Below are 14,353 nucleotides of genomic sequence, written 5' to 3'. Positions count from 1 at the left end.
CTCATTTTAAAGTCATTCTCACCGTTATTGTGACCCTCACAAAGCAGCTGCAGGAAACGGAAGAGATCACAGGTGAACTCGTCGTCTGACATCACTTTCTCGTCTAAAAAAAATGAAATGAACGAAAAAGACTGACTGTCGATGACCAAAACAATTTTCTTGAGCATAATCAGTGTAAGGAAAGTAAATACAATGATTTACTCAACTTACTATCATCTCCAAATGGATTTTAGTAACAGACATTAATAACCACCTCTGACTGAGTTTTGCTGAATTAAAGAATGAGTCAAACTAAATGCCTGTGGTTAGACAATGGTTTCACACACAATCAATGTCACACATCACAGAATCAGCATCACATCCAGTTAACGTACACACACGTTGCAGTTGAACAATTAACAGAAACATATGTGACATACAGTCACGCCAGAGACAGACAGCATTAACGTTAAAACATTGCAGTACTCAGAGGTGAACTGGTGCATCTGGGGTTTTACTATAGGCTGAATAATCAACCTGTATTTGTATTATGTATAAAGCATGTATAAAAAGACCAGGATTTTTAAGTGTGTATCATCTCATAGATAACATTTTGAAATATTCTACTAGCATGGGCTGTATACTGTTGTGTTTTAGCCGTCTTTTCAAAAAAATACATTGACTTTAAAATGAGGGAACAGGAAGTGTAAAAACTAAAAGAACGAAAAGCGAACTTATTTCCGGGTTTAGGACTTATTTCTCTAGCACTCTGTTTCTAACATTTTATGTTCATAATGGTTTCACCTACAATTTTGTAGTTTTTATGAGGAGAAAAGACCAGATTCCATTCATTATATTTTTGATATAAACAATGAATGTGAGGAGGGGCACGAGCTACGAATATAAAAGATGAAGAGAGGCATCCAGTCCTCACTTGGTATAATTTCAGCGCTCAGCTTTTTAGATCAAGTTTGTTTACATTGGTGTTCTGATCGACAGTATATGAATTTAACTGTACTCAGACAAAATGCGTTCCATCTTCACTTTCATCATGCCATCATGATTGTGTCCTTTAATGTGAAATAAGATGGGTAAAGTAAGTGTACTTAACAATGTAATCTGTGCCATGAAATGATGCAGGTATTTCATAAATGGTGATATTAAACACAGGCAGTGGTGTGATCTGTTGTCTGCTGCCTCACAGGTGTGAAAAAAATAATGCAGATGAAAAGAGTATGGAGACTTACTCGAGCCCTCCTCTGAAACCATGCCCAGCCCCTCTGCCTTGTTCTGCCTCTCAAAGGCATTTAGATCCAGGACACTGTAGAGATCATAAACACATCATTAGACACGCCTCACTCTTCAAATTTATGAACTTCCAATTAAAATAGTGCTGATGTTAAAATTAATACAAAGTGGAGAATTGTGCCAATCAATTGAAAACTGACCTGCATGTCTGCATCAGAGCCTGGACACTCAAAAAGAAGCCGACATCCTTCTTATCCCTCAAGTACTCAAGCATTTTCTGACAAAAACAAACAAACAAGGTTATCCTTTGTTGAAAAAATAGGTAGAGAGAAGGTGTCGACGATACACATACTTATAGCCCACCGTGGGGACCTAGAGCGCGAGCTGTAAAACACCCTCGAAAAAATAAATAATTTAAATTGAAAATAATACAAATGATTTAGCACGGGGCAAGATAAAAGACCGAAGGCATTATACCAATATTAGATGAGGATTATAATTTTCCCCGGGATAACTAGGATAATAGCCGACGCAGTGCCACCGAGTTAGGTGCGAGGTCTTGCAGTTTCTACTCTCCCACTCCTTCCCCTCCTCTCCCCTGGCAAGATCACCGTTCACACTACACCTTATAAGTGCTTTTAGGAAAGGTAACTTCAAATTTAACATGACAAAATGTTTTAAGAAGACATACTTGTTGAACCTCACTGTTTCCACCGTTAAGGATTGAGATACCCAGCTTGAGGGTTGTCGTCACCATCGGTCCAGTCTCACCTACATGAAAAAAGACAAACTCATAAGCTTGGCAAGAGGAAACTGAATCACTGTGTGGACTGAAGACGAGGAGCAAGGTCAACCTTTGCAGGCACTGATCATTTGCAGGACCATCTCTGCAGCACCACGATTATGAAGTCTGGACTGCTGGTACAAGAGCCTTTGTTTCTCTGTTTCTTTTTCCTGTGGGTGACACGAACATTATGAGCATTTGCTGCTGTCAAGAGAATCAGAGAATTTTAAATGGATAGAGTGGACTCTTTCAAGTCAGATATTTAAGGCAATATTCAGCGGCAATCTTAAATACAACAGGATTGGGTTGCAGCAGCTATTCATATATCTGTTACTAAAATTAATTGTGAAGTCTTTACTACATTCTTAGTAACCGCTTGTTTCAAACTAGAGATTTACTAATTTGGATTGCACAATTCAAAATGAGTAAATTTCTTAGCTAATCAATTATGAAGTAAGTGTAGCATCACAAGCTAGCATCATTTATGAGAAAGATACCATTTGTTTTGTCAGTGACTGGAAAATATTTAACCTGTAGATATTTTCAAACAATACATATTGACACAAGAACTTTCATTTGTGTGAGTAAAGCAGTCGATCCTCACAACAACTTCCTAACGGTAACACTTCCGATGAGAGCTGTCCATGGAGAGCAGTGTCTAATGGCGTCCAATCTAATGTATTAAACTCAGCAACATTTAAACTTGTCTGATAAATCCTTTGTGAATTGTGAATATAATCTATGCATGTTCAGCATACAATTGGTAGGAAAAACACTGAAACTAGACTTGTTTTGTTCCTTTTCCAGAAAGAAATTATGTTACTCCACTTAAACATTTATGTATGCTATGTTTGAACTCACTGTTGCAACCGGCTCCTGGCATTAAAATGTAGAAAGTTGTCCATTCTATCTATTAATACTCTTAATTTCAATACACATTCGCTCTCCTTTCACTCAAGTCCCTAACTTTTATACACACAATATATTACAGTCGAATCAACTTACCTCAAGTGGTCCATATTTGTAGCATTACGCATCGATACTTAAAATTATCTTTAAAGATCAATAGGTAAGTTTAGTGAATAACAAAATCAGTGTCATGCGCTTTCCTTTTGTTATATCACTTACACTACAGTTCATTTTCTTTTCTCTTCTATGTATAGCAACACTGTTCACAAGCATTATGGGTTGTTACTGTACATTGAAAGTACCTGACTGACTCTTGCACACAATCTTACACTCAACTTTATTAGTCATGGAGTTGTTACTCTACTTGTTCACGTTTGCTGGCTGGAGCAAGCGTTAGACTACAGGAAACAGCCCCATCAGCTAAGCATTTTGGCCGTACAGTTTACTAAAGTGTCTTTATTACAGTAGCCCTGCAAACTAGACACGTATTACATTAAAAGAGCTGTAATCCTTCTGTATCGGAGATATTTCTTTGGCATTTTATTGCAGCGTTAAAAAAATTGTTTAAAAAATGAATGTAAAAATAATAATGATAAAAAAAAAACATTATTTTAGCTCTGAATGGCCTTTAATCTCTAATGCACAATTACTTATTTATAGATTAGTGCCAATTGGGAATGAAATGCCATTTTAGAAAGTATGGCAATCAAATAAATATCTCTGAATTCAGAGTACAAATTGACATTCCTCTGCTCAGCCACATCACAAATCAACGTGTAACATCCCACATACTGATCCTAACCCCCCTCCCCTCCTCCCGCCCCTCCCTTCCCACTTCCAACCCCCCTCCCACCCACCCACGTATGCCTGTTCATGTTCTACCCACTATGTGTCGTGCAGTTGAATCTCGGATGACAGTCCCTGACTCTCAAATTTAACCCTGTTATGAACTATGCACTTTATGATATATGTGACTTTTAAAACTATGAGTATGTGATTGAAAATATAGCTTTTAATGTTGCATGTTCTACACTGGCTTTCACTGTAGTCTGTCAGTATGCTATGTGAGTGGGGGAAGGGAACATTGATCAGTCACAATCAGTTAATGAAGATTGCTGTTATGAAGGTAAGAGGGATTACATGGAGTGATGGGGAAAGAGACAGAAAGAAAGATGGGACGGCTATATAAACTGGGAGGAATGACATCACTAGTCAATGAGTTTGTGTTAAATCACATTCACAATCATTTTAATTTGAATGGCCTCTAATAACACATACAATATCATCTCCAGCCTTTATTTTAGCATGTCTAACTCCCCAGTTTGATCAAAGTCCTCAAATGTTTTGAGGTCTTTTTTTGCATTTATAAATATTTTTTTAGTTTAAAGTGACAATAAGTGTTGAAAAAGCACAAATTGTTTATGGTCAGGCAAATAACAATTTGTTGTAATAGTTGAGTTCCAGTTGCTTTTAACAGTCCAGTCAGGACTGGACGTGTCAATGAGTATGGCACATGAGACTCCTAAACTTGTCACGAAATTTAGTAAATGCCGTGGCAGCTGGTCTTTCAAAAGTAAACCATAAAGTACAAGCCCTGACTGTCTGCTCCAATTCTGTGAGCTGTGTGTGAACATAGAGGAATGTGATGGGAAAATCTTTGAGCAACATTTTTATTACACATTGTTGGATTTTCATAAGTTTATCACAAGTGGTATATATTGCCTATAAAGCTGAGTAAAATTTTTTGAAGTGAATTTGAATTAGTCCGATGATTATTATTTTGATTATCTTTGTTAATATTGTTGATGTTACGTTACATTAATTGAATCTAATGAGACCCAATCCAGATGTGATGCACATAAAAGTTCAAACTCAAACGGTGCATGTTACATTAAAGCACAATGACCAATTGTAGCAGGATTTGAAAAGATTAGGGCACATATAGCAAAAACAAAACATCTGGATTGGAGCTTAGAGTTTCTAAATCAAGCAACTCACAATGAACGAAGCAACATACCAATAGAAGAGATACAGCACAGACAGAACAGACAGAGGGAATGAGACAAAAACAAAGAGACAGAGAGAGAGAGAGAGAGCGAGAGAGAGAGAGAGAGAGAGAGAGAGATAGAGAGCGAGAGAGAGAGAGAGAGAGAGAGAGAGAGAGAGAGAGATAGAGAGAGAGAGAGAGAGCGAGAGAGAGAGATGTGCTTGTGAAGTGATGTTCTGATAATGAGGTCACTCAGTGCGTCGAGAGCTACCGCTCCACTGTGTTCCTGGTCCCTAGCCCCTGGCCGCCCATTACCAGTTCTGACTGTCGCACCTCAAAGGACATCTCATCCTCAGCATTTTCCACCATTTCCTCTCCCCCTTCTTCTTCCTCACCAATATGGCAACTCTAAAGACAGGAAAAGTAAAAAAGAAAAAAACAATGAGTTTCAAAGCACATTATGCACAAACTTGGCTCGGTCAAAACCATTTGTGGTGACTTACCTTTGCCATAATTTCTGCATATGCCATATAAAGATGATCTGTATCAAGTTTACTGTAATTGAGACAGGAGAAGACAATTGGTAAACATGGAATAACATGCCACACATTACAGTAGCGAGGGCCTATCTAACCTCTTCTCTGTTAGAGCAGTACGACTGAAATGCAGAATAAGCTGGTGGAGGGGGTCTGGCTTTGTTTCTCTTTCCTCTTCTTCATCTCCTTCCTCTTGCTCCATTGCTTTCTGGGGTGTTCAACGAGGGGAAAGTGAGCATTAGTATAGAAAAAAATTATATTCAAGATGAAACAGATGTGAGCTGACACTCACGGATAAGTCATCTATCATCCTGTCTTCAAACGAGTAACCCTCAGAGTGAAGCCAATTGCGTTTGTATCCCTCAAGGAACATGTTTGATGCTCTATGCCTACAATGCAAAAACAGAAACAAAAAAAATAAACAGACTTGTATTTTCACTTAAACACTTGGAATATTGATCTTAACACCCGGTACTGTACATGTCAGTTCTGACCTTAACGTCCCTTCCTCACCTTGGAATGTTGTAGAGTGGTGTCATCCTGAAGCAAGCGACCACAGCCCTGCGTCTCTGCTTAGATAACAGTTTGTGCCATACCATCTTCTTGGATTTAAACGGGTGCTCCGTCTGTACAAGAGAAGGTAACATTACCAAATTACATTCATTTCTTTCTATGGTAACCTTTCATGTACAGTAGGAAAAGCCTCAGGTCGTAATTGTCAAATCCCCTAAAAATGCATATTCTGACAACGCCATCAACAGTAAACCTTGAAGTAAAGCTTTGGTGATGATTATCTCTTATTTTTGTTATTTATTTGCTGTCTTATAAAAAGGTGGATTAATAATTATCGTAATCATTACTAAGGTTTTCAAGAAAATTTGGAAGGACGTATTGCAGTATTGTTACTGTACTTGTAAAGAAGCATTTTGTTTTTCTTTTACGTTTCGTGCTTCTACAATATTGAGCAGTTTGTTGATAATTTCTCATGTTCACACAATAATAGAATGTTCACATTTAATTAAAATGGTACGTACACCACTAGTCAAGTTATTCTCATACTTATAAGTACGGGGGGACATTAAGCGTCTACTACAGTTAGTCCAGGTGTGTTTGGCAACTTACAACTTCAAGGTGGTAGAGGACAGCAGAAACCTCCTGCACTCTCTTGACAACTTTCATTGGCGCGTCAGCATCTTCGGCTTTCCCTGCCATCTCCTTATACAGGGCCATCTGCCAGCGCATGGACGGGTTGTCCACCTTCCCACAACACAGGGATACACAGCTTTCTGATATGCATTGTAAGTGATTATTATGACAAATCCGAATTCTCTGAAGTAAATTCATCCATATTTATTGGACTAAGAGTGCAGGAGTTTATACCTTGCCCTGAAGATGAAGGTTGTTCTGCAGGAACTCTCTTACTTCTTCATCAGTGTCTCTCTGTAAAGTAAAAGGTTTGATCAACCGTTGGTCCCTAAAATGGTTTGGGAGGTAAAACTATTATGTAATGGTAATTTTACTAAAGTAATTAAAGTGATTGAAATCAGACAACAGTTGTTTAGGAGGATCAAGTCAGGTAACACTTTCATGTCTACAATGCATTATAAACATTATAATGCAACATTTAAATGCGTTATAATGCGCTTGTAACACTGAAAAATCAATTGTAAGCACTGCCAAATAATTATAATGCTTTATACAACTAATCGTGAGAAATTATAAAGCATTTCAAAATGACTGATAAGGTCAAGTATCATAATACTTTATAATTAATTTGTGTCTTTTTTTTCAATCTTTGTATATTATAAGTCTGTATTCATTGCTGTAATCCATTGGTTTTGGTATTTTGATCACTGTTATAATGCATTGTGAATTACTCTAAATTGTCATTGCTTTATTTAAATTATATGTATTCAACAAAGTTTTGTATGCTGTTGCATAGTGATTGTTTGTATTTTTACTTGAAGCAAACAATGACCACTTAGTTACTTTCAATCACATTATAATAAATAACAGTAAATATAATGCGTGATAAAAAAAATTGAAAAGCATATCAGCGATATGATACTTGACGTTATACGTCTTTATGCTTTATCTTTTTGCTTTATGTTATATAGACATAGAAATTGTATCTAATTCATCCAAAGTCAGACAAAAAACTACCAAAGAGTATCTGATCTTGGCCAAGTTGATAAGCTCCTGATCGGCGGGAGAGCACATGTTGAGGCCTATGGGGAGCATCTTTTTCAAAGCAGCCACAATAAGTGAAGTCTGCACAGAGTAACGATCTCCACGTCTTTTCTTCTTGGTACGTTCAGTATCTGAGCCTCCAGCCTGAGAAAAGGGACAATAACCAGAAAGCATCATAAAATACCGGAGGTATGACACGACAGTAACCACTGCTCTGTATCAAACACATTTCAGCCTTGATTCAATGTCTAGCAGTCGCTTTCATAGACATAAGCCCTCATTAGTGGTTAACTATTGTTTCCCTATAATTTTACGAACGACTGCAACACAAGAGCAACAATTAAATGGATTCTATGTATTTGCGACTGTACATCACACAAAGTAAACATACAATTAATAAAGATTCATGACAAACCTTGGTGATCATTTTGATACAAAACACAATAAAAAAAAACCTCCTACCTTTCAGTAATGATTGAGCAGTATACAGTACTGCAAGCTGTTCAATAAGCAATTATGCGAACGGTAGATCTCGTCATGTAAAAATACCCAGCTACTTTCACTGGGGATTCCTATTAAACATGTTACTGTCAACAATATCTAAAGTAAAAGTAAAGGACTACATTTCAATGTCTATTTTCTGGTATTCCCCAATTATAAAAAACGCTGTTTCTCTGAGCTCAGACTGGTAAGTAGAGGGTATAGTGAAAATGTGTGGGCAAAGTGAGGATATAGCTGGCTTGGGAGTGGGAAGCTGAAAGGAATTAAATCAGTGAAATTGCATTTACAAAACATGCAACAGAAAACAGACTTCATTCGAGTGACAACCCATTCAGCATTCCATGATAAGGTCAAATAGCTAAACAAGCACATAGGGGTTTTCTCTAATTGTGAATACAATTTTGGAACAGCCCATGATGAAAGATAGAAATATTAGATGATGTTACAGAACAAAACTCTTGAAGTTAGAGTTAGATTTATTAGTAGCAGGATGTTAATATTACACATCTACTGTAAAACAAATTATCTAGGGTACATGCGGCTGTGCTCGTCTCCTGAACTGCTGTTCTGTTTCTGTGAGAGTTCAGTCCTTCTGTTATCTGCTCTTTCTGGAGTCCTCCAAAATGTGCAAATGTATCTGAGAGCATAAAATATATAAATGCATTTTGTAATATGAATGTTTAGTCTATTAAATGCATGTTCCATGAATAGGTCACAGGGTATTTCTATTTGAGCCATATATGTTTGGACCACTAGTGTAGAGTACTATGTTACTGGACAGATTGAAAATTGTCCAATGAGTAAATCTAACTTAGGAAATGGCAACTGTATTGATTGAATGGTATTAATGTTAGGCATTACCATCAGATATTACACATAGTGCTGCTAGAAAGTACTAGAAGTACATAATATGATCCACTGAATCTCAAGTCAGTCCTTAATGTGTTGTTTACAATGGCTCAACAAGTGTGTAAACCCTGAGCTTGCATTTTGAAAATGATGACGAGATCGAGGTAGGTCTGTTCATTAATTAAAATGTAGACACATACATTAAGTCTGAAATGGAAAGCGAGCAGAACAGGCCGTTTGCAAGCTTCCTATCAACAGTTTTTTGTATTATAGGTGTTTGTTGGGATGTCATTGCCAGACGTATACAATGATGTCAATCCCAGAGGCTGTACGCCCCCCTATCAAAGTAAAATATCAGTTCCAGAGTTGTACTAACTCAGTTCATCCGTCAGTGTGTTATGGAAGACTAGTTTAGAGGGAACAGGGTGCAAAGCCTTTTGGGGAATAATATAGATAATAAGAGTGAATTAATGTATGGTTAGGTCCATGGTGATTTTAAGCACATTTTAAAGAGGGAACCCAACAAATGTTTTAAGAAATCTGCTTCAGTGACGTTAAGCATCAAGGCATGTGTTAGTGTGGATACTAGGGGGTGTAAAGGAAAGTAAACCATGATGTGCCATGGCATTTCCTGGGAGGAGAAAAGAAAGAGCACAGAGAAGACTAACATCATCCCCTAGTGGCAAAAAGCTGCATTACAGAAGCTACAGGTCAACCATCCTTCAATAAAAAGAAACAAAAGACATACTAGAAGACCACCTCAACTATGATCAAAAAAGAGCAAACTCAGTGACAGGACGATGGCACTGCGCTCTCACTGCCTCCTTGGGCTTGGTGTAAAGCCCAGTGCCATGAGCCTAACTCTACAGCTGAGTACTTTCATCAAGCGCCTCCAGACTCCCCCCTCACACACTGGCAGGACTGGGGATGACCCGCAGATGGGGTCTGCCCTTTTGTCCAGTGATCCTTTATGAGAATAATGTATGTTTTTTCCGAGTGCATATTTATTACAGTGCATCCTTATATTTAATGTTGCACTAGTTAAAGCATTTGTAGACTTAAATTAGTAGTTTTTGGTAAGATATGGAGTGTCCATACACAAGTGCAGAGGCTCGTACACTGAGGCATAGTATTAAAAAGGACAGTGTAAGTGGATCCAAACTCCATCTGTTGCTCCTTTGAAGAGCCTTCTGGCTAGGATTTTCATATCCTATTAATATATATATATAACTATATATTTATAGCAAAGACAAATTCTCAACTGAGTTTTGTTTCACTCGTAATAGACTGCAAAGTATTCATGACTAAGCAGCTGCATGTACAGAGAAAAGCATGTGGCCCTGACACTGAATTAGTTGTCTCGGTGACATGTCTCTTTGAATGGAATGTGCAAGTGTGTGAGCATGAGTAAGTGAGTGTACTTGTGTGTTTGTGGATGTGTTAAGTGTGTGTGGATCAGATGTGCCAGTGTGCAGGAGAGGTTGATGAAAAGCTCCCCCAAAGTGAGGTGCCATGCGGTCAGCACAGCGGTCGTGCAGGAACAAAGTCTAACCTCTGAGTCCCCGCCCTGGAAACCCAGCCGCAACCCAAAAGAAGAGGACAAGGGACAGCCAAAGAGAGAATATTGTTAACACAACTGCTATCTTTCTAAAGGAAGGCGAATTAATACTAAACCTCCAAAAGTTACAGAGGGCTTTACGATATTTATCGTAGCCCAATAAACAAGGACATTAAAAATAGAACATTTATGAAATCAGAATCTACCAGAAACCTAGGCACTGAAATCCTGGCTCTGGTAAAGATGGTGCACAAGTGCTTTTCTGTTTTAGATTTATTGGATTTAGGTCTGTGATACAATGGTTTAAATTTCCTATAGCCAAACTTACGGTAGTAATAGTTTAATAAATAACGATTTATACCTGGCTGAAAATAGTTAGTAAAGTAACAAAATCTTGAGAAAGCGAGGGCAGAAAGAAAAAAAACACATACAGTTGTTACACAGAATGCCTGATTTGAGATCTGACACTATACCAGACTCACTGCATCACTGGTTCTGCCTTTAATTAACTCACCTTGCTCATTTTACTTTTGCTGTCAGCGGTGAGGAATGACATGTTATTGATCTCATTCATCACAACAAAGTTCTGTTCCTCTCGTTTGAAGTTCTACAACAGAGAGAGAAATTGAAAACATACAGTACAGGATGTGAACTGCAACAAATGGTGACATTCAACGGTCAAATAAAAAAAAAAAATACTCACATGAGATTTGGACCAGAAAATGAAGACCTCTCCAACCATTCGAAAGAGCTCTTCTGCATCTGGGTCTGGGCATGTCAGCCACCTTGCCCTGAAGCAGAACAAATGACTTTCAGGCCCCCTAAAGTTTGGCTTATGAACAATATATGAAAATATAAGTGCATTATGTTTAAATTATGTTGGTACTGGGCAACACTCACGGTTGGAAATGTATAACACGTTGGTGTTTGTAATTGCATTGTACCTGTTGTTGTCCACGTAGCGAATAAGTAGAGGGTAGAGGGCATACAAGTCTCTGCAGAGGACAGCAAACTCATCACGAATCGTGCCATCTTCCTCATCCCCCTCTGATTTCCCCTCCATCCGCAAATGGTCTTCTTCAGCCACCACCTTTGAAGTGCGTTTCTTCAGCTTCTCCATTGTAGGGATAAAGTGGGACTTGAGCATTTCTGGTTTTGCCCTGCTGACAATAGGCTGTGAAAACACTACGAGAGAAAACAAAAGGCGTCACCCCATTTGTACAAAAACTTACTCAGGTGTACAATGTGACACATAATTAGAGTTCAAAATGGTAATTACCAGCCAACCTCTTCATCCAAGAGGCTTCATCGATCCCTAAGTTGTTGACAACAATTTTCATGATGCTGCCGAGTAGCTGATTAAGGTGTTCGGATGTGACATCAGTGCAGATCTGGCCTTCCAGCTCAGGGAAATTCTCAAGTCCTCTCTCCCACCAGCGAGGCAGGTAGTTGCACAGCATGGGCAGGGTGATTTCAATCACATGGGGCATCTCAGTGTAACGAGCCCCTGACTCTGCCAAGCCCCCAATCTCCTTGAGCAGAGCATCCAGCTCGGGAATGTCTGGACATAATTCCTGGACCTCATTGGGAAGGCCCAAGACTTTTAGAAGAGAGGGAGTTAAAAACATTTTATTCAGAAACAAGACTTTGTCAGACAGAAAACTAAATCTGAGGAAAAGCACTCACTGGCTCTTTCTCGGGGTGTCTTTGTGGTGTAGACAGAGAAAGCATTGTATTCATTTTGATGGGGCTCCAAGTAGGCTACTGGCATAGCTGCTGCAAGGTGAGCCAAACATTCACCGAGAGCTGGTCTCTGCCTGGTAATGGACAAATAAAAAGTTGCTCCCAAGTACAACTTCTAATTAACTTTACATGTTTGTATGTATCCAGATATGAAGTTACCTCTCAACATGTGGATTCTTGACCGTCCCAAGCGAGTAGATGCTACACATGATGCGATAGCATGACATCTGTAGGTCATCCACTGTGTGCAAGCAAGAGAGACAAGCATGGTGTCAGGATACATTCATAAACATACACGGTGTAAAATCTGAAATAGTACTAATGTAAAAGCACTCACGCATGACATCATCTCCAAACTGGTGCTGAGCAATGTGATCAAACAGGGAGGTAAGCAGTGGGAGGAGCGCAATGGTTGTGTAGTTGATATTCTGGGAGACGCCTTTCACTTGCTTTAAAGGACAGAAGCAGCATAAGATTATGGACTCAGGATTTTTAGGGTCCAATGTTTAACAGTTTGCAACAGTCAGGGATAGCAATATGTGCACGGCCATTTCAAAGATTGTGTACTTCTATTACCTGATTGCCTTTGGATACTTTGCCAAGTTTGAGGTTCTCTACCATCTTCTCTATATCATCAGCAGCACTCTCAAAGAATGACCGTAGCCCTGCTTTCACAATCTCAGGCCCTGACTTCATTACTGTCCTAATGAAGCAAATAAGAAGGATTATAATGAAAAACAAAAACACATTCACCATAATAGCCAATGTGTCTTGTGAGAAAATAAAAAAGTACTAAACCTTGCATCCAATGACCGTGCCAGAATGTGAAGACAGTTAACAATTGCTGAAGCGTCCGTTCCTGCACAAACAAATACAGTTTCCTGATATGAAGTCAGATCCCTACATACTGTGAATGCATATAAAATAACTACACTTTCTCTCACCTGAGTGGTAAAAAATACATTACAGCCAATAAAATACAGTCCCATATGAGAAACACAGGAAAGAGTGAGACGATTCAGAAAGATTGATGTTGAGAAACTGACATCTTACCAAAGAGAGAAACTCTGTGCCTCACCAGAGCAGACATTTTACAGAAGATACTATGACGAGAAGGAAAGGAAAGGGAAGGAAAGGAAAATGCAAGAAAAAGGAGACATTGATAAAAGGAGGAAGTATTATGTGAAAAGAATACACAACATATGTAGGTAATATTTATATAAAATATATTAATATAAAAAAGAAATCACCTTGCAATCATCTCCTTCTCTTTATTGGAAGAATGGCCACCACTACCCAGAACTTTTGCAGGTGTTGACAAGAAGTAGAGGCAGTGGTTTTTGAAATATTGGTTGATCAGAGGCATCAAGATCTAAGAGAAAGAGTTGTCACACTTACTCAACACAGTACAGAGATGAGGACAAATTAAACCTTTAAAATTGGGATCACTTCAGCTTTACACTATAGTCTCACCTTGGCAAAGAACTTGATTTCCTGCTCATGAGGAGACTTTTCCACTCTACCACTGCTTACCACAGCCTCTGTGAAACACGTTGCAAATATGATATGATTACAATTCCACAGGAAACAAACAACTACATTGAGTTACACCAATACAATACTATCAGATGTTACAATATATTTGTTCTTGATTCTGCACCACAGTACCAAGATGAGCAATGAACTCCTGGGCAATTTCCATCCATTTTAACAGCTTCTGCAGGAATCCATAAGCAAATCTCTTCTCGATGGATGAGATATCGGACTCCATGTCTTTCAGGCCCCTAAAGAGAAACAGAATTAATGCTTTGCACTTAAATTAAGTCAAAACATTTCCCCCAAGTTCAATACTGGTCCCTGTTCAGTCAAATAATGTACGATCATAAAGAGAAACATATTGTATGTATTACCTAAAACAAAAAATACTTTTCACGTTTTCCTTTGTTATTCTGTAAGATTTTTGAAAAGTATAGTATACAAACAATACATTTTTTTAAATGTTTAAACACTGGTATGACTTGAAACTACTACAGCTACATGCATCATTCTGCTTTTGATCACCTTCTTTT

The 14,353-nt window shown here is 38.4% G+C and overlaps 1 protein-coding gene across 1 annotated transcript in view; it reads right to left on the bottom strand.

Moving 5' to 3' along the window:
• LOC137802210 (ryanodine receptor 1-like) overlaps positions 1 to 14,353 on the bottom strand; it is a 47,105-nt gene that overhangs the window by 10,627 nt on the left and 22,125 nt on the right. Inside the window, exons 61-87 of the mRNA XM_068599896.1 lie at positions 13,953 to 14,068; positions 13,758 to 13,825; positions 13,535 to 13,656; positions 13,338 to 13,387; positions 13,083 to 13,143; positions 12,861 to 12,987; positions 12,622 to 12,733; positions 12,444 to 12,525; positions 12,228 to 12,358; positions 11,821 to 12,141; positions 11,486 to 11,726; positions 11,245 to 11,332; positions 11,056 to 11,148; positions 10,536 to 10,550; positions 7,607 to 7,777; positions 6,824 to 6,883; positions 6,566 to 6,700; positions 5,957 to 6,069; positions 5,736 to 5,832; positions 5,542 to 5,651; positions 5,411 to 5,462; positions 5,223 to 5,315; positions 2,082 to 2,181; positions 1,919 to 1,998; positions 1,428 to 1,504; positions 1,227 to 1,300; positions 23 to 103 (exon numbers count right to left, since the gene is read on the bottom strand). Coding sequence (XP_068455997.1) covers positions 23 to 103; positions 1,227 to 1,300; positions 1,428 to 1,504; positions 1,919 to 1,998; positions 2,082 to 2,181; positions 5,223 to 5,315; positions 5,411 to 5,462; positions 5,542 to 5,651; positions 5,736 to 5,832; positions 5,957 to 6,069; positions 6,566 to 6,700; positions 6,824 to 6,883; positions 7,607 to 7,777; positions 10,536 to 10,550; positions 11,056 to 11,148; positions 11,245 to 11,332; positions 11,486 to 11,726; positions 11,821 to 12,141; positions 12,228 to 12,358; positions 12,444 to 12,525; positions 12,622 to 12,733; positions 12,861 to 12,987; positions 13,083 to 13,143; positions 13,338 to 13,387; positions 13,535 to 13,656; positions 13,758 to 13,825; positions 13,953 to 14,068 — 2,870 coding nt within the window. The remainder of the gene's footprint in view (positions 1 to 22; positions 104 to 1,226; positions 1,301 to 1,427; positions 1,505 to 1,918; positions 1,999 to 2,081; positions 2,182 to 5,222; positions 5,316 to 5,410; positions 5,463 to 5,541; positions 5,652 to 5,735; positions 5,833 to 5,956; positions 6,070 to 6,565; positions 6,701 to 6,823; positions 6,884 to 7,606; positions 7,778 to 10,535; positions 10,551 to 11,055; positions 11,149 to 11,244; positions 11,333 to 11,485; positions 11,727 to 11,820; positions 12,142 to 12,227; positions 12,359 to 12,443; positions 12,526 to 12,621; positions 12,734 to 12,860; positions 12,988 to 13,082; positions 13,144 to 13,337; positions 13,388 to 13,534; positions 13,657 to 13,757; positions 13,826 to 13,952; positions 14,069 to 14,353) is intronic.

This window comes from Clinocottus analis, unplaced genomic scaffold, assembly GCF_023055335.1.
Source record: "Clinocottus analis isolate CAN_PGR_092001 unplaced genomic scaffold, fCliAna1.0.p SCAF_5, whole genome shotgun sequence".
Classification (NCBI taxonomy): domain Eukaryota; kingdom Metazoa; phylum Chordata; class Actinopteri; order Perciformes; family Cottidae; genus Clinocottus; species Clinocottus analis.
The sequence above is the reverse complement of the archived record's forward strand: the minus strand, read 5'-3'. Positions and strand labels throughout refer to the sequence as shown.